The 18,594-nt window shown below is 42.5% G+C and overlaps 1 protein-coding gene across 12 annotated transcripts in view; it reads left to right on the plus strand.

Moving 5' to 3' along the window:
- The first annotated feature begins 17,709 nt into the window (after positions 1-17,709).
- LOC147612928 (chromatin-remodeling ATPase INO80-like) overlaps positions 17,710-18,594 on the plus strand; it is a 94,605-nt gene continuing 93,720 nt past the window's right edge. For 9 of the 12 annotated variants that reach the window (XR_015263326.1, XR_015263328.1, XR_015263327.1 and 6 more), the window contains exons 1-2: positions 17,728-18,256; positions 18,455-18,524. Coding sequence is in view for 9 of the 12 variants with exons in the window: in XM_086782196.1 (XP_086638322.1) it covers positions 18,231-18,256; positions 18,455-18,524 (96 nt within the window). In the remaining 3 variants the exon portion in view is untranslated. Of the gene's footprint in view, positions 18,257-18,454; positions 18,525-18,594 lie in introns of all 12 variants that reach the window. The other 3 variants (XM_086782200.1, XM_086782201.1, XM_086782195.1) reach the window with 2 other exon arrangements.

An 18,594-nucleotide genomic window follows, 5' to 3' on the forward strand; every position in this document is an offset into this window, starting at 1 on the left:
AGCATCTTCTCATTGAATGCTCATTAGCCTAATGAGTTATGTAAAAAAAAGTGATTAAGCATTAATTTAAAATTAATCTTTTAACTAATCTTTTTCTCTTTTACACTAATTAAAGACTCTAATTAACCACTAATCCCTAATTAATTCACACAATTAAGCACGCCATTGGATAAAGAAGTTGCCTTGTTATCTTCTAGTTTTGCAGCAACTCAATATCTTCATACTCAATAGCCAACTTACAACACATATCCAGAGTAGTAGGTTGGGCTAACACTAGATAATCATGGGCAATAACTGATTAGTTAGCCTTTCCCTCCATTTGCATCTTGAGTTTAGGTGCTCGAGTCGGGAAACATAATCCTGCAATGGATTAATTTTCTTTTTGCTTGATGTTATGGAGCTGAGCCACATGACTCTATTTATCACCACTCTTCGAGAAAAGCTCGATATGAACACATTCTTAAGCCGCCATGAAATTGACTTTATCTTCAGGCTTTAAGCTTCGATACCATTGGTGGGCTTTTCCTTCTAGAGTTAGAGAAAAGGCATGTATCATGGTCACATCATTCACTGGCCCACATGTTTCACATGTTGACTTAAAGATCTCTATGTGTTGGATCGGGTCATCTCCTAAGAACTTTTGCACAAGTTTTGAAATGATGTGTGGCCTCATCTAAGATGGTATGGATTCAAAGGGTCATACCTAGTTCCCTAACCATGCCTCTGCCCATTTTTGCGGCCATATTCAATAGATCCTCCCTTGTGGCTGCATTTAGATCTGTGTGGGGATCCACTATAGGCCTTCAAGGAGCTATTCCCCCCCTACCTAGACCTCACCCTTTACCTATGTAGGTTCATCTATCTAGTCTGGATCTATGGCTAGATTTGGGCAATTCCTCATCACCTGGCTCATCATTAGCGGCCTCAGCCCACCTTTGTTAAATTAAGAGTTTCATGCTCTACAAGAATGTGGCTGCATTTACTATAGGCCTCCAAGGAGCTATTCCTCCCTTACCTAGACCTCGCCTTTTGTTGAGATATCGAGCTCGTCTAGTGAGGGGGTGGCCACTGATGACCCGCCTGGGGGATAGGCCCCACACTCACACCACTAGCATGGTTGGTGAGATCATGGGAGATATGCGGCCAGTGGGATGACAGGCTGTGTGAAAGCCATTCTAGAGACTGGCATAGTTATAGCGCCAGCTCATTTAGTCGAGTTCACACTATAGAGAACCCGTGTATGTATTGGTTGAGTACCTTTCATATTATGTGTACTCTTATTCTTGTATATGGCGTGTTGAGTGTTGAGTAGAGAAGAAGAAGATTTTCAGCCTCTCACCTTGTGTGTTCTCTATTAGGGTTTTGTGAGTGTGTGTGTGTGCTTGCAAGAGCTCAAGCTCTCTTCCCCCCTGCATCTTTTCATGGTATCAGAGCCTGGTTCGTGCTAAGGGCTGAGCTACAAGCAAGAGAACCACAGGAAGCGGTACGAGGGTAAGAGCTTCAACTACTCTTCCCTATTTGTGTTGGTGACTACACCCTTGTCGGGAGCTCTACGGGAGGCACCGGCAAACGGTCTCTGATTAAGGAGGCGATTTCGAGCACTGCGGGTAAGTCATCGATTCTCTGCAGAACTCTGTTTTAAGAACTGCAGGAAGACAGATTGACTGTACAGACACTGTGGGTGCTGCAAAGAGGTCTACAGTTGCCATTGGGTGTATGTATGCACATTGAAGTCACTGGTTGTGACATTTGAGAGTACTACAGTACCGCTGTGCAGAAAATACAGCTGTTTGAGCAGAAAAACCAGAGTGCAGTTTCTGGTAAAATTGTGTATTTAGCAAGATGTCTAATGATGGCATAACACAGATTGTGGGCTGAGAAGCTGGATAAGAATAACTTCCATGCTTGGAGGTTCAGGTTGACAAATTTCTTGATGGGAAAAGGCTATTGGGACTACATAGAAGGTGAACATGAAGAGGCACCGGAGATACCGGACATAAACCCTACTGCTGCAGATGTGAAAGAGTTTAAAGACTGGAACCAAGGAGCCAGGAAAGTCATGTATTGGCTCTCCATTAGTATACAGGACACCATGATTGGGCACATTCAGGATGCCAAGTCCCCCAAGGAGGCGTGGGACACCTTGGTAAAGCTTTATGAAACAAATACCAAGGCACGTAAGATACAGTTGAAGAATGAACTTCATACTGTGGAGAAAAAGAGCATGTCTGTGAATGACTATGCGTTGAAGATAAAGGGTATTGTGGAATCCCTTGCGTCTATTGGTGTGTCAGTAGATGATGATGACAAGGTGGAAGTCTGTCTACGTGGTCTCGGGCCACAATACAAGGCGTTCAAGAGGTCTATTCAAACTCGGGAAAACATTCCCAACTTTACAGATTTGGTGTCTATGCTGATTATCGAAGAGAAGAACTTGGGTGCAGACCAGCTGTCTTCACAAAGCAAAAACAGTTCGGAGCAACAGGCCTTCTACACGAGTTCAGGAAGAGGACGAGGTAGAGGAGGCCGTGGACGCGGTCAAGGAGGTGGCCGAACAGGTAATCAAAATTATGGCCAGCAGCAGCAGCAACAACAACAGTCCCAGAATCAACAACAACAACAACACGCAGGTGGAAGAGGCAAATTCAGAGGCAGGGGGAGTCAAAGAGGCCGTGGAAATTGGCAAAGGCAATATAATGATGCACGTGAATGCTATTATTGTGGTAAGCCTGGACATGTGCAGTCAGAATGTTATAAGAAGCAGGCTGACATGCAAAATGGGAAATTGCAGCAAAACAACTATGCATCCTCAAGCAGAAATAATGAGGATAATGAAAGGTTGTTTGTTATGCAACATGTTGTGAATGCCATGTCTGAAAATGTTGATGCAGCACAAAAAGATAATGTATGGTATGTGGATTCAGGCGCTTCGAACCACATGACGAGTCATGGGGAGTGGTTCAAGGAGATGAAAAACCCGGAAAGACCAGGTTTTGTGGAAACAGGGGATGACACTGCTCATCCAATTGCCCATGTTGGAGATGTGCCATTGTCTATGGAGGATGGCAAAGTGAAGTACCTTGCAGATGTACTTCATGTACCGAACATAACAAAGAATCTAGTTTCAGTTGGCCAGATAATTGAGCAAGGTTTGCACGTTCGGTTTAACCCTGATGGGTGTTATGTTGAAGATTTCAAAGACAAGTGCAGGTTGGTTGCAAAAGGCAACAGAGTGGGCAGAATGTTTACGTTGAATGTAGACATGCCTGAAATGAGTGCTGCGATGTTTGCAAATGGTTCAGGAGTTGTTGCAGACACAGACATATGGCATAAAAGAATTGGACATGTAAATGTGCAGAGATTGAAGTCTATGCAGACAAAAGGAATTGTGACAGGGCTGCCAAAATTTAAAGTGGAAGGTATGCAGAAAATATGTGAAGCATGCCAATTTGGGAAGCAAACAAAGCATGTGTTTCCACGTAACAGATATGTGAGCAGAAATGTACTAGATGTTGTGCATTCAGATGTATGGGGTCCTACAAAGACCATATCTATGGGAGGCTGCAGGTACTATGTGACTTTCATTGATGACCACACAAGGAAAGTGTGGGTATATTTCATGAAAGAGAAGAGTGAGGTGTTCACTCACTTTCAGAATTTCAGAGTTTTGGTTGAAAAGCAAACAGGGAAATATGTCGTGCCTAAGGTCAGATGGAGGGGGAGAATACTTCTCCAATGAGTTCTCTGAATTTTTGAAGAAGAATGGTATTCGGAGACAGTTTACATGCAGATACACTCCGCAGCAAAATGGAGTTGCTGAGCGGAAAAACAGGCACATTGCTGAGATTGCGCGAGCATTGATGGAAGAGAAGAATATGCCGCATTGCTATTGGGCTTAGGCTGTTTCTACAGCAGTATATATCATGAACAGGACTCCAACTGCAGCCATACATGATGTAACTCCAGAGGAGAGGTTTACTGGCAGAAAACCAAATTTGTCTCATCTGAAAGTCTTTGGATGCATTGCATATGTGCATGTGCCAGATGAGCTGAGAACTAAGCTGCATCCAAAAGCTGAAAAATGTGTGTTTATTGGATACTCCCTTGAGCAAAAGGGATACAGGTGTTATAACCCTGCTACACGTGAATTGAGGGTAAGCAGGGATGTTGTCTTTGATGAGATGAGCAGTTGGTATGCTGCTGAAAAAGAAGCTGTCGGGGCTGATGTGAGTGGAAGTGTGGTTGCACAAAATGCAGGTCAGCAATCACAGTTTTTGAGTGGACCAGGAGAGTCCTCATCTAGTGGGTCTGTTGATAGACCATGGAGTGGCAGGCTGCGTCATAATACCGGTCCTGCAAATGTGATTAGTACATCACGTAAAGGAAAAGAGAAAGTGGTTGAGCCCCTTGGTTTGCCTGACATTTCTGTAGGGCATTCTCATGTTGATGGAGAGTCTAGTGGCTCAGATATGAGCCTTGATGAGGAGCTTGGGATCCCAGCTATGAGAACACCTGGTGTAAAGAAGGCTATGAAAGCCATGAATGAAAAGCTATGAAGATCTGGTAGAGTGAAGAACCCTGTGCAAAGGTTTACTTATGATGGTTATGTGGCACATCACTATGCATATATGGCAAAGGTTGTGCAGGTTGTTGAGCCCACATGCATTGATGAGGCTGTTGGAAATGTGTGTTGGGAGAAAGCTATGGATGAGGAGATGGATGCACTATATGGAAATGAGACTTAGGATTTAGTGCAATTGCCTGAAGGCAAGAAAGCCATTGGATGCAAGTGGGTGTACAAAGTTAAACATAACAGTGATGGAAGCATAAACAGGTACAAGGCTAGATTGGTAGCAAAAGGATATGCGCAGATATATGGGATTGATTATGAGGAAACTTTCAACCCAGTTGCCAAGATGGCAACGGTGAGAGTTGTGATAGCAGTGGCTGCGTCAAAGCAATGGTCTTTACATCAGATGGATGTAAAGAATGCATTCTTGCGTGGGGATTTGCAAGAAGAGGTGTATATGTTGCAGCCACCTGGTTATGAGGATGAGGGTCACCCCGAACATGTTTGCAGGTTGAAGAAAGCCTTGTATGGCTTAAAGCAAGCACCAAGAGCATGGTCTGACAAGATTTCTGAATATCTTGTCACTATTGGCTTTCATGTAGCCAATGCAGATTTCTCATTGTATGTGAGACATGGTGATAGAGGAGTTGTGCTTGTTGTCATCTATGTAGATGACAACATGGTGATAGAGGAGTTGTGCTTGTTGTCATCTATGTAGATGACTTGATCATTACGGGGGACCATGATGCAGAGATCTTTGATGTAAAGATCTTGCTTAGATAGAAGTTTGAGATGAAGGATCTGGGGGAGCTCAGATATTTCTTGGGCATTGAGGTGATTAGGTCACCACATGGTATTGGATTACTGCAGAGACAGTATGGCTTGGACATGTTGTCCAAGTATGGTATGACAAGCTGTAAGCCTATTTCTGTGCCATTGGATCAGAATGGCAAGTTGAGTGCAGATTTAGGAGAGATCTTGGAGGATCCTACTATGTACAGGAGCATAGTAGGAAGTTTGATCTACATGACGATCACAAGACTAGATTTGAGCTATGCTGTTGGGTTGGTGAGTCAGTTTATGCAGGTTCCACGGAAACCGCATTTGGATGCAGTGAGACGCATACTGAGGTATGTGAAGTCTACTTTGCATTGTGGACTATTCTATGAGACTGGGACAGAGATATGTGTACATGGGTACACACATGCTGATTGGGCTGGTAGTATCTCAGATAGGAGATCTACTAGTGGATTCATGTTTTCTTTGGGGAGTGCTGCTGTGACTTGGAGCAGCAAGAAGCAGCCTACGATTGCTCTATCGAGTACAGAGGCCGAGTACAGAGGAGCTGCTATGGCAGCATGTGAGGTAGCTTGGTTAAGAAAGCTACTTGCAGATTTGGGTCTATCAGTGGATAGACAAGTTGTCATTTTCTGTGACAACATTAGCAGCATACAGTTGGCCAGGAACCCAGTTTTTCATGCTCGTACGAAGCACATAGAGGTCCACTACCACTTCGTCAGAGAGAAGGTCTTGGCAGGAGATCTTGACCTTGTTTATGTTAGCACAGAGGATCAGGTAGCTGACATTTTCACCAAAGCATGGGTACAGAGAAGCTCCGCAGATTCAGGGCTTCGCTTGGTGTACATGAGATGGAGTTGAGCTCGAGGGGGAGTGTTGAGATATCGAGCTCGTCTAGTGAGGCGGTGGCCACTGATGACCCGCCTGGGGGATAGGCCCCACACTCACACCACTGGCATGGTTGGTGAGATCATGGGAGATATGCGGCTAGTGGGATGACAGGCTGTGTGACAGCCATTCTAGAGACTGGCATAGTTATAGCGCCAGCTCATTTAGTCGGGTTCACACTATAGAGAACCCGTGTATGTATTGGTTGAGTACCTTTCATATTATGTGTACTCTTATTCTTGTATATGGCGTGTTGAGTGTTGAGTAGAGAAGAAGAAGATTTTCAGCCTCTCACCTTGTGTGTTCTCTATTAGGGTTTTGTGAGTGTGTGTGTGTGCTTGCAAGAGCTCAAGCTCTCTTCCCCCCTGCATCTTTTCACCTTTTACCTGTGTAGGTTCATCTATCCATGGCGTTAGATTTGGGCAATTCCTCATCACCTGGCTCATCCATTAGTAGCAGCCTCAGCCCACCTTTGTTGAATTAAGAGTTCCATGCTCTGCAAGAATGTGGGATTATTGATTATTTCATTTATCTCCTCTCTTGTGTAGAGCCGATTCTCTCCTCTAACAGATGCCCTAGGTAGATTGTCGACTTTTCTCACGTTCAAAGGTTTTCCTCAACCTTGAGTTCCTCATTTATGGGTTCTAGGGCTGGTTTCCTTCCTTCTTTCATTCCCATCCCCATGTTATCCGTGGCCTCTCTAGATGTTTCTATTTCCTTGTCACGTGGCCGTAATAGATTCAAATTACCAATTTCCCTCTGTTCTGCCATCATTCTTTGCATATCTAGCTCTTGTCTTTTTAAGATTAGAAGCCACATTTGACGCTCTGCTCCTGCCATCTTTATGTCAACCTCTAATTTCTCAGATGTGGGGAAGAATATTTGACCCATCTTGGTAGCATTTTCCTTGTCCCACCTAACCCTAGGAGTCATTCCACTAAGTCTCAAAGGGTTAGTGTTTCTGGGTCCAAACGTTAGGATTGTATGTGTTGGTAAGTCCGGTTTTGGACTGTGTCCCATGCTCGTTGATGGACCCTTGCCCGCAAATTGAGCCTCATCCTCTATACCAGTTTGGAGACTAAAGAATCCCCTGGCCATATCAAAGATTCCACTAGACTTTACAGGAGAAGCAGGATTCCCTTCCTCTCCAATTTCGGAGAACCTTAGCCCTTCTATGGATTCTTCACTATCCTGGTCTCTATAGTGGTCAAATTTCTCCAAGCTACAACACTCAATTGAGTGCTTGCTGGGCGACCTGAACCAACACTTTTACGGTAGGAAGATCTTGAGTGGTTAGATGCACTGTCGCCAGGGGCAGGATCGTCTTCAGTAAGTTTTTCCTGACCTTAAGTGCATGAGAGAGAAAAGTTCAACAAAAAGCGAACTCACTACTCCAACTCTTTTGCTTGGGTTTCTGTCGGTCTAACGTTTTACGTCGTGAAACATCAGACTGGGTTTCACGCCATGAAATAGCAAACTATATCTCACGTCATGAAATGTATTTCACTTTGTGAACAACTTGTGTTTCACGTTTTGAAATTCCCGTTTAGAATTACATTAATCTAAGTTGAGAAGACTACTATAGTGCACTTATGGCCCTCCCTTACCTTTGGTATGACAATCCGTGAGAGAATAACCCTTTTCACATCATGAAACAATGAATTGTGTTTCACGTCATGAAATATTTTCTTGCACTTTCATGAGATAAGAATTTTCTATTTCCTTGTGTCAGGATAAGTTGCACTAACTTTAGTAAGGCAATCCCAAGATTTCCAGTACTAATGGCGGGTAGGGTTTCACGTCGTGAATTGCAATGAGTCACACATCGTGAAATGCCTTCCTGCACTTTCACGCGTTTGTGAGTCGACCCAACAGAATTATTTTTTCAATGATTTGGAGTGAGATTTGCCTGCTCAATGTATCCAAAATGATTGTGTCTAGCAAAAGGAATGTAGTGCAAGACACTAACACAACCAATGGCTCCTTATTTTTGTGATTTTTATCATTTTTAAAAAAAATAGAAAAAAGCATGTCACCAACTACTAACTCACGATAGTGAAATTGGTGATGAGAAAAAAAATCAAAAGAAATTCCAAGTGCAGCTTTCCTCCAAGCATTACCAAGTACTCACAAACACTTCAATACACACAAATTTTCACAACTAAGCTGATTCATTCACTTCCACATAAACCTTATCCATGCGTTTTTTCACAATGCACTTCCATAATGCAAAGGCAACATTGAATCTTGCATAGTGAGTGCTGGAGCTCTAAGAAGATGGAAGAAACAATGGCGGTCTACCCAGAACAACACCAAAAATGTTATGGCCTACTGCACCTCCCAAGAGAACTCCACACATTCATAAATGGAAGAAACAATAGACAACAATTGTCGTAGGGTACTTACCAATGTTTCAAGGTCATGTCCCTTGAGGCTCTCCAAGCTCGCTTGTAGAAGCTCTAATCCTCCAATCTCCACCTCCACTCTATCACTGCGAATTTGCTCACACCACAATGCAAGGCAATCGTCCTCTCACTCCCACACACAAGCATGGAAGAGGCACATGCACTGAAGTACTCTCTCTCTCTCTCTCTCTCTCTCTCTCTCTCTCTCTCTCTCTCTCTCTCTCTCTCTCTCGTACACAAGATAAGATAAGAGTTCTCATAGCACAAAGGGGAATTGTGTCTTTCCATTATGATAAAGTACCTTATATACAATTGGCCCTTATTTAAACTTGGGCGCCCAAAAACTTACTAACTACAGCCTTGATGACTAGCCACACTATCTCATAATGTACAACATTTATAGTGCCTTTACATAACAGTTATTAATGTCCTCCATGGAAGGATCATCTTTGTTAATCCATCTTGGGATTAACACCTGCTCACTCAACCTTTTGGTCATTGCATGGACTATGATTGTTTGGGCCTTTGTGAGTTCATTGAGGGTATTCTCAAGGAAAACACTCTTATTGACTTTGATTATGTAGGCCTTTGTGAGTTTATTTCAGAGGGTATCCTTAGGGATAACACACTTGCTAAAATTTATGAAAAGCAAGTGATTGTGAAGCCATACACTTAAATGCAATAAGTTTTGGACACTATCTCATGTGTTGATTTTGTTCCAGCATGCATAGATCTTTTACCTATGTTGGAAACATCCATATGCGTTGATGTAAGTGGCCTATTGTGAGCCAATATAAGCTTTATAATGGCTGGAAAATTTTAGCCCATTGATAGTTGTGTGGATGAGCCTCCTTCACCTTTCTTAAGGACTCTTCACACTTGGCTTTATGATGCATTGATTGATGATTGTTGTGGGCAACGAGCACATGTGGATTGACACCGAGCTTCTTGGGATGACTCATATTTTCTTGGGGTTGACTTGGAGTTGTCTTCAAGAGATATTGATGTGCATGAGATGATGGAGTCCATATGTGTTATGTAGGTGGATGGTTTTGATTTGGGCACTACACCTTCTATTGATTTAGGCACTACACCTTCTATTGATTCTTGTATTTATCTATCATCTACCTCTCTTTCCTCAAGCTTTTCATGCTAAGGGGAATTGTTGCATGCTCAACTTGGGTTGCCTGGTGTAATTTTCAGTGTACATTATAGCAAGATCTTTCACCCATATGGGCCAGTAAAGCCTCGATCGCTAAGGATTGGGCGGCTATGCTCCCACTCATATTGAAGTCAATCCCTATAGAGTCCATTCGGGTGATCCCTAAGTTGCGCATCTGGTAGTTGACTTGCTATTTGGTACTGTGTATACAACTTTTTTCTTACAGTTACTCCCGGAGGGTTGGTCATACATGAATAGCATTCGGACTCAGGTGCCTCTCAGAGCATTCCATAAACTGGGGGGAGTTACCTTGCTCCTCTTGCATAGTACGATAAGCCCTATGGCGAGCAGATAGTCCCCATGCTATGGTTTTTGGCAGCGGTCCGATCCCCGCCAGTTAGGGAGTCCATCCGAGCGATGGCTTTCAACCTCCACATCCCAAAACATGCCTTCCTAGGCACATAACACTAGGTAAACTAAGCCAACCCATGTTACATATACTAGCAGTAGATAATCATATTGTTTGGAAGTTCTAAACAAAAATCCATGAATGGGAAAAATAATAGTTACGTTAATAGGAAAGAACTTTGGTAGAAGCGCAAAAGAATCATGCTCAAATATTCCATTCAACACGACTTCTAAGTCCGTGTGTGTTTTTTTTTCCTTTTTCTCTCTTCTCCATATGCATGGGAGTTAAAGGTCCTTCAAGTCACATGGCCTTCGCTTTGTCTTTTTAATGTTGTTGATCGCAAAGCACAATAAATAAATGGGCTTTCCATTTCCGTAAGGAAAATCAAAAGAACTCTCACCATGGGTATGATGACTTTGCGGAAGAGATGGATGCCTATGTTCATGATAGATTGGACAGCTCTGCATCTACTTTGTGTGATGTTTATGGTGTGGACATATGTGATGCTCATGCATCGATTAGTGTTACTCATGTATTGTTTGGTGTGGACAGCCATGCCTTGGATTCACCTATGGATAGTGTTGGTCACGCATTGATAGGTGGTTCGTGGAATATATTTGTGAATCCAACTTATGATGCTTTTTCGAGTTCGAATTGGAAGGTTTATGATTATGAGCTCTATGAGACCACTCCATGTGTGGATGCCTTATCAAAGTCTAGTATTGATAAGGGTTGTGTATATGTTAATTTTGAGAATCACACTTGCGGTGAATGATACACGCGAGGATTTAGTCTATGTTGATCATAGCTATGTGCATTACATTAATGCCTCTTACACACACCTATTGGAGATGCTTTATACTTCAAAGATGTGCATAGCGATTCTCCTAATGCAGATATTGGTAGGTTCTATGCTGATTGCATAGAGGATGACAACAAGGGAGCAACGCTTATGGAGAGTCTATGGGATGATCATGATCACACCTATGCTCATATGGATATTGGCTACGAGGTGTGTATCTTTGGACCTTGTGGATGCCGACATGAGGTGATAGTTTATACAGTTGGGGAATTCCTTTTGGATGTGCTTTGTACCATTTAGAATGTAAACTTAATGGAGAGCACATGGCTATCTTCATCATAGACGATGGTCCTTCACATTTTCCATTTGATTCAGGAGGATATATGCTTAGCCTTGCCTTTGATGATGATTTCCAACATTGGCCATTTGATCTAGGGGGTTCTAGAGACATTTTCTTGGTGAATGTACAACATTGGCCATTTAATCCAGGGAGTTATAGAGCCATTGTCTTGGTGAATGCACGACGTGGATTTCCATTTAATTTGGGGGGTTACATGGCTGTCTCTATCTCTTGGGTTCACCATGTGGATCAAATGAGGAGGACAATGATTTTTCTTGTTAGAATTTCTTGTAATCACTGTCAGAGAGCTTTACACTACTTGGAGATCATGGAACTTGCACATTGAAAGTGTTGGTAAAGGAGGTACCATCATGGAGAGCAAGTTTGGGGCTGTTTTGCATACTTAGAATGCAGTTTTTGGCCATTGGAAACAATTTACAGCCATGGATCACTTGGAAATGTTCTCGCATGAGGCATTCTTTTCCACATGCTTAGTGGACATGGATTTGAGCACTTTTATATAGATACCCAACCAATATGGAAGCCTAAATGTTATAAGGTTTCGAATTCAAAACCTCTGGGTGAGGATGGTTTATAATAAAGTGCTAAAGGACTAAGGACTATGGGCTATGGGCCTTGGGCATGGCCCAATGTGGAGGCCAAGGCATTAATAGGTGTGAAAAGGGGGGCACGGTATATAAGACACTTATAAGGCCAAGTTATGGATAATCACTTTTAACATCCTTATTCAATATCAATAAAGCCTTGATCATGCAAGCTTCCATGGTGACCTTCACCCATGTATTGGACTTTTAAGCGATGTCATGTGTTCTTGACTCCATGTTAACAAGTCATATCCTTCCTCCCTTCTTTCATCGAGGTCATGACCCTTCTCAAAAAAGAGACGATAAGGGTGTGGTCCCGATATGAGTGGGCGAGGGCAAACCTCTGGAATGCATTGTGCTCCCTAGGCGATGGCCTAGCCTAGAAGAAGCAAAGAGGTGGATAAGCTCGCATAAAACCAATAAATCTAGATGCGTGTTGTTAACCACTCTAGTTAACATGACCTTTCACGTGGCTACCACACTAGCTTTGTAATCTATCTTTTTTATAACTGCGCTAAGCACCAATTGTAAATGAGACAAGGGATGATCGAGCTTATGGCTTGTGTAATGCCGGTATCATAAGGAATTGATGTACATAGAGCTAGTTAAACTAGGAAGACTAGTTTTGGGCACCCATTTGTAATTGGGCAGCCGACCATTATAAAAAGTGAGCTCATGTATATAAGACATTTTATGGAATATGAAAAGGGACAATCCCATTTGTCTCAATTGAGTCTTGCCTTCTCTCCCTCTCACTCTCTCTTAAGCTTATGGTAGTTTGCTTGCTTGTGATGCTTGTGATTGTTGGTGTATGTGAATAGGAATGGTGTTGCTCTCCCTTCTCATTGCTCTCCACCTTCTCTTGTTTGCATACAATTGGCATGAGGTAGAGGTTGAGCTCTCCATAGCTCCTTCCCTCTTGCTTCTATCTAGCTTACTTGGATCTCTCTTTGGGTGACACAAATAGAGTGTAGAGTGAGCCCCTAGTGGCGTCACATCGGGGAGTTAACCCTAATAGGGTTGGCCAAGTGCAAGTCACCGAATTCAACCCTTGCAAGCACTCTCTTCTTCTCTCTTGTGTTTGTGAGGTAGCATGTTAAACCATTAACATGTGTTTAGAGGCAGAAATGAGCATGAGAATCCCCATGGATCTACCCATTTGCAAATCCAAATGTGGAAAGAGATATCATCAAGAGGCCAGAAACATTGACTGCGATTATTAGGTCTACAAAGACCATGATTGAAAGGACCTAAAGGAAGTAGTATTGAGTATACTATTTCTATGATGAAGTAATGAATGAACCTAAAGATGGACCATAACCGTTGGAAAATAATTGTTTAAGTGGTGTGTTTGGTTTTTCTTTTTGCTTGGATTTCCTAGAAACCCTCGTGCTAGCTAGGGGCCTTGGGAGTTTAACCTCCCTTATACCCGGGCACAACCCCTTACCTCAATATTAGATCCATAGCTGAGTGGTTGGGCGGATGGCTAGACCCAAGGAGTTAGATTATGGGTCTAGGCTCAGTAGATGGCTATGAAAAAAAAAGGAAAAAATATTACGAAAAAAATAAATTTTAATTCTTTTTTAAAGACCCTTAGCCAACTGGAGGAATCTCTTGCATTACTTGATGAGGGGAATTTTCCAATTAAAACTCAAGTGATTTACTAGGGAATGCCCATCGACAAATCATGATAGCAGGAGAGGCCCCAATGAGTCCCCCTACTCCTATACGAGCTCCTATAGTAGTTTTTCGATGTTTATTTAATATACTTCTTTGTGGGAATAAGTGTGGGTGTTTGGCTTGAGGAACTAGCTAGGGTTGGCCCTGCCAATGTTGGCCTATTTGGTTAAACAAATTTTATGTGCTCATGTCCTTGATTAGGATCGATCTATGCTCATGTCCTTGATTAGGACTCTCTTTTTGGCAATGTTGGTTGGGCTCCCTTAGTTGTAGAGGCTTTGGATGATGCATCCCCTATCTCCTATCGGTTATGCTCCCTTAGTTGTAGAGGATTTGGATGATGCGTTCCCTTTATCCTCTTAGTAGTGGAAAACTTCATCTCTATCTTATAGATTGTCCACTAGGTCCATTGCCTTACTTCTAACACTCAAAGATGTAGTGTCATAGAGATGGTCATGAAGCCTTTTGCTCTCATCTAGTATTTCTCTGGGATTACATCTCATATGGAGATACTTGGTTCTGGCAATGTAGTCTCGCATAGTCTCACCTTCCTCTTACTTGAGGTTGTAGACTTCTTGAGCTATGAGGATCCATTTAGCCCTATTGGGTGTGAGGCCTTTTTAAGGGGGTTTAGTGCTCTAAACCATGCTCCTACTTTGCCTTAAAGATAAAGACCGGAATGATTACCTTCAACGCAAAGACCAGAATGAATAGATCTTGGTGGGATCATCAATCCTTCCCCTTTGCTCTCCCATTCCATGTTCCTCATCCAAACAGATAGGAGTTAGAACTTGGTTATGTTGTGAAGAAGCTTTCATAATGGGTTAATTAAGGAGATGCAACTCCTACTTACAAAAGTGATAGTAATGCAAAAGTGACATGTCCCAATTACCAGAGACATGTCCCAATTGATTGGATTGTGGAGTCCGATAATAATGCAAAAGTGACATATCCCGATTACCAGAATTGTGGTTGTTAGGCTACTTGGCCATGGCCAGACACCAAATGTTTGAAATAGTGGTGTCTAACAATATGGTTTGAGCACTTGTTTGCGGTGGGAGCGAACCTTAAGGTTTCTCCTCTTGCTCCCACTTCTTCTCACTGCTGCTGGGACCCATGCTTACACTATGTTTGTTGATTGGTTTGCCCTTAATGGTACTACAAAAGAGATATATCCTGATTGTCGCCAACTATGGTTGTTGGGCTACCTAACACCAAAATTTTGAAATCGACATGGTTTGAACACTTCTAGTGGGAGAAAACCTTGAGGTTCTTGATCTTGCACTTAGTCCTTCACTGGAGATTTGCCCAAAGACAGGGTAGTTTAATGCTCTTTTCACAAAGTTATTTATGGTGCTAAAGGACCATGGCAGCTCTCCTGTTTTCAGGGGTTCTTACGTTCATCCACCCATGTTTACATTTAATTGGCTCGTTCCTTGCTCGAGGTGGATCCAAAAAGGAGTCTTAACTTCTTAACAAGGGAGCACTCTATTGAGTATTGGTTGTTTTATGAGACCCTTTGATGCGAACTTGATCCAGACTAATTGTTTTGTCAACTGAAGTGCATCAAACCATACCTTCTCAAAATCCAAGCTCACTACGTGTATCTCTAAACTCACAGCTCACGTCTATAGGCTTATGGCTTGTGTCTCTAAACTCATGGCTCATATCTGTAGGCTTGCAGCTCACGTCTCCAAGCTCATGGCTCACGTCATGTCCATGTATGTCAAATTAAAATGGGATTATAGATTCACGTCTAATTTAAACAGGACCGTATATAGGCTCAATCTCTTAATCCAAGAGGTGGTTTGGCCTAGTTTTTTGTGATTTTTCAAGGTTTCTTGGACTTGATTGGGGGCGATTAAGGTTTCTAATCTTAATTAATAGTATTTATGTTAGTGATTATGAGTTTTTTAATTGTTTTAGTTGACTTTACATGCTTTAAGCTACCAATTTCAACAACACATGAAAAATTGAACAAAAATTTAACTTTCTCACTCCAATCCACACCAAACGGAGCTTGCAGCTTATGCTTTTTGGAATGGATTATTATACTTCTTTTTTTTAAATAGGAAAAAGATCATTCTATTAGTTAATGAAAAAAAAACACCCACAAAGGGCTAGATACAACCACAAAGGGCTAACTACAAACTCGCCTCATTTAAGGGCACAAATCAAATGATCAAAAGGGGAAGAGACACTTCTCCTTGGCCTGGCTGCTCTGTGAGGTGAAGGCTATCTCATACAGAGAGAGGGGGGGGGAACAATCACATAGGTGTTCTATAATGCCAAGTGGGGTCACCACCTCTATCTGTGCGAAATGGGCCAGGCCTCCAAAGCCTCAAGAAAGCTTCCCACTGCTTCCACATGCAGTCAGAACCTCCCTGTAACTTTCCCCACCACCCCACTGACCGCAGGATTATCATATTTCGAATCACAAATGCTAAGCTATTTGCAACAAAATGAAAGCCTTATGGACTTCAAAATCATCAATAAAATAAGGGCTTTCCCCTTCCAACTATGCAAATAGAATGACCAAATGGAAACAAGCTTCAAAACAAAATAAAAAACAATAAATCTGACACAACCAGTGCTTTTTGGAGTGTAACCTCCTAATCAACATTGGGCAAAATTGGGTGATCCCAATAGTTGAGAATAGAAGAAAAAACAGAGCCAAGTCCTAGGCTAGTCCCCACCACGAGTAGTGCCAAATATGTTCAAGTCAAGAGTTACCTTAGCCTTTTTTTTGGGGGGGGGGGTGTTTGGTACCTTTTTTGTAAAGCTACAAATGCAACTCTCCTTGTGGGTGTGCTAGCTTGTCTATCATGACCTCACTTCGTTGTCACACCATAATGCTTCCGTGGCTATGGGGGTGAAGGAAGAGCTCTTTTTGCCTACATGGAGGCAAGAAGAGGAGAGCCTTTGTGGTGGTTCTCTCTTACAAGAGGTGGATAGAGAAGAAGCTCAAGAGAGGGAGAAACCTACACTCAAACCTATTCCAATAAGTAATCATGTAAGAATCCAACACAATACTAGTGATGAGCAAGAGGGTAGAGAAGAGGGAGAGCTCACAAGTATTCTATTGCAAGGGAATGAATGTGTATTGCTTAATGTAAAAATGACTTATATACAAATGGCTAGTGTTCACACTTGGCCGACCATAACCAAAAATAGTCCGGCTCCACTAGTTCCAGCCTTAATTAAGTAAATGCACAAAGTTTATGACTTTCCTCTTTGGCATTAAGCTTAGGGTAAGGTCGCCGTATAAAGTCTAGTGCTGTCTTACCAAAGATGGGTTTCCATTGCATGCGAGTAAGATGGTAAAGTGCCTTACGGTAGGACATGGTTTTGTGTGTGTGTGTGTGTGTGAGAGAGAGAGAGAGAGAGAGAGAGAGAGAGAGAGAGAGAGAGAGAGAGAGCCAACTATAAAAACATCACAACGACGAGATTGGGAATAGAGCGAGATGCACCCCATCCTGTCATACTGAAATCTCCAAGTACAATGGCATCCCACCTTTTCCAACTACAAGCAAAGTTCCATAAGAAAGGACTTAAGCACTGGTTGTGGCATGTAGATGTAAAAACATGATTCTTGTAAAACTAAGATCAAATGTTTTGAGAATACAAAATGAATATATAAATTGATTTTTGTAAAACTAAGATCAAACGTTTTGAGAGTATAAAATGAATACATAAATTGAATTTATGAAACACATGTCGATGAATAAAATGTGTCAAATCTTGATGGCAAGCTCTAGCGTGAGTGGTAACACCCTTGACGTGTGGACATAAAGGTCTTGGGTTTGAATGCCGGCACTAGTATTTTATAGTATAATTAATAATAATGCCGATAGTGTTAGTGTAGCAATTAGAAGAGAGTTCGAGAGTCTCTCCGTCTGAGCGACGGCACTTGTGTGTGTGTGATAAAATGTGTAGTTTCTACTTTCAAGTCAAGATTTAAAAAAAAACAAACTTTGGAAAAAAATGTGCCAATCTATGTTTGTACAAATGGCAAGACAAATAAATGCACGTAATGTCAAGGAGGGCGCTTGGAGGATGATGATGGAAGAGGAGGATGGCATGCTAGGCAGGTACACCTCCGACGTTAGGGGTTGCTTTTGGCAGCACAGGAAGACAAGAAAGAAGAAAGGACTCACATGCATATACACACAGTACAACACTAAGGCCATCTCCATGCCCACACACCATCACACCATAGCCGGAACACACACAAAAGCAGTGCCCACACACCATCACACCATAGCCGGAACACACACAAAAGCAGCAGCTTTTTTTCCGTCCCTCTCTTGCTTTTTCTACCCCTATCTTTTAACGAAACCCCATCCCGCTAAGCTTTCTGCTCCCGCCATAGCCGCGGGCCTCCGCTTTTGCATCAGTAACAAGCGACGACGACGCGCAAGTCTCTATTTATTTCGGCGAGGATCGCTAGGTTTGGCTCAGCATAGACCATCGCTGCAGCAAACTCAGGGTTTGCAGAGAAACAGGAGAGCGAATTGGAACTGAAGGGGAGGGAGCACTGCACTGCAATCCTATATCCGCCATACTCGACCATGCCTGCAGCATCCGCCGACAATAGGTGAGGTCAGAGTTCACCTTGGGCCAAGGGCCAGGGTTTGCCTGTTCTTTACGAATATGCATTATTATCATATCATCATTATCTCCCTTCACTTTGTCATAGCATTTCTGTTGCGTCCTCATTGAAAATCCGCAGAGTGTTGCTTTCTACTTTCGCTTGAATAACTGTGCATTCACCTGAAAGGGTCTGCTTAAACAGGATGGAACACAGGAGCACACAATGCTTCCCAAGAAGCTCTTACTCCTATGAGAATCTTTTCAACCTAGATGTAAGTTTGAAGCCTCAAGCCTTTATTCCTTCCTCTGCTACACGGGTAAATCTGCATAGCTGTTAAGATG

The sequence above is a fragment of the Cibotium barometz genome, chromosome 44 (assembly GCF_041138505.1).
Source record: "Cibotium barometz isolate CiBa-2024 chromosome 44, ASM4113850v1, whole genome shotgun sequence".
Classification (NCBI taxonomy): domain Eukaryota; kingdom Viridiplantae; phylum Streptophyta; class Polypodiopsida; order Cyatheales; family Cibotiaceae; genus Cibotium; species Cibotium barometz.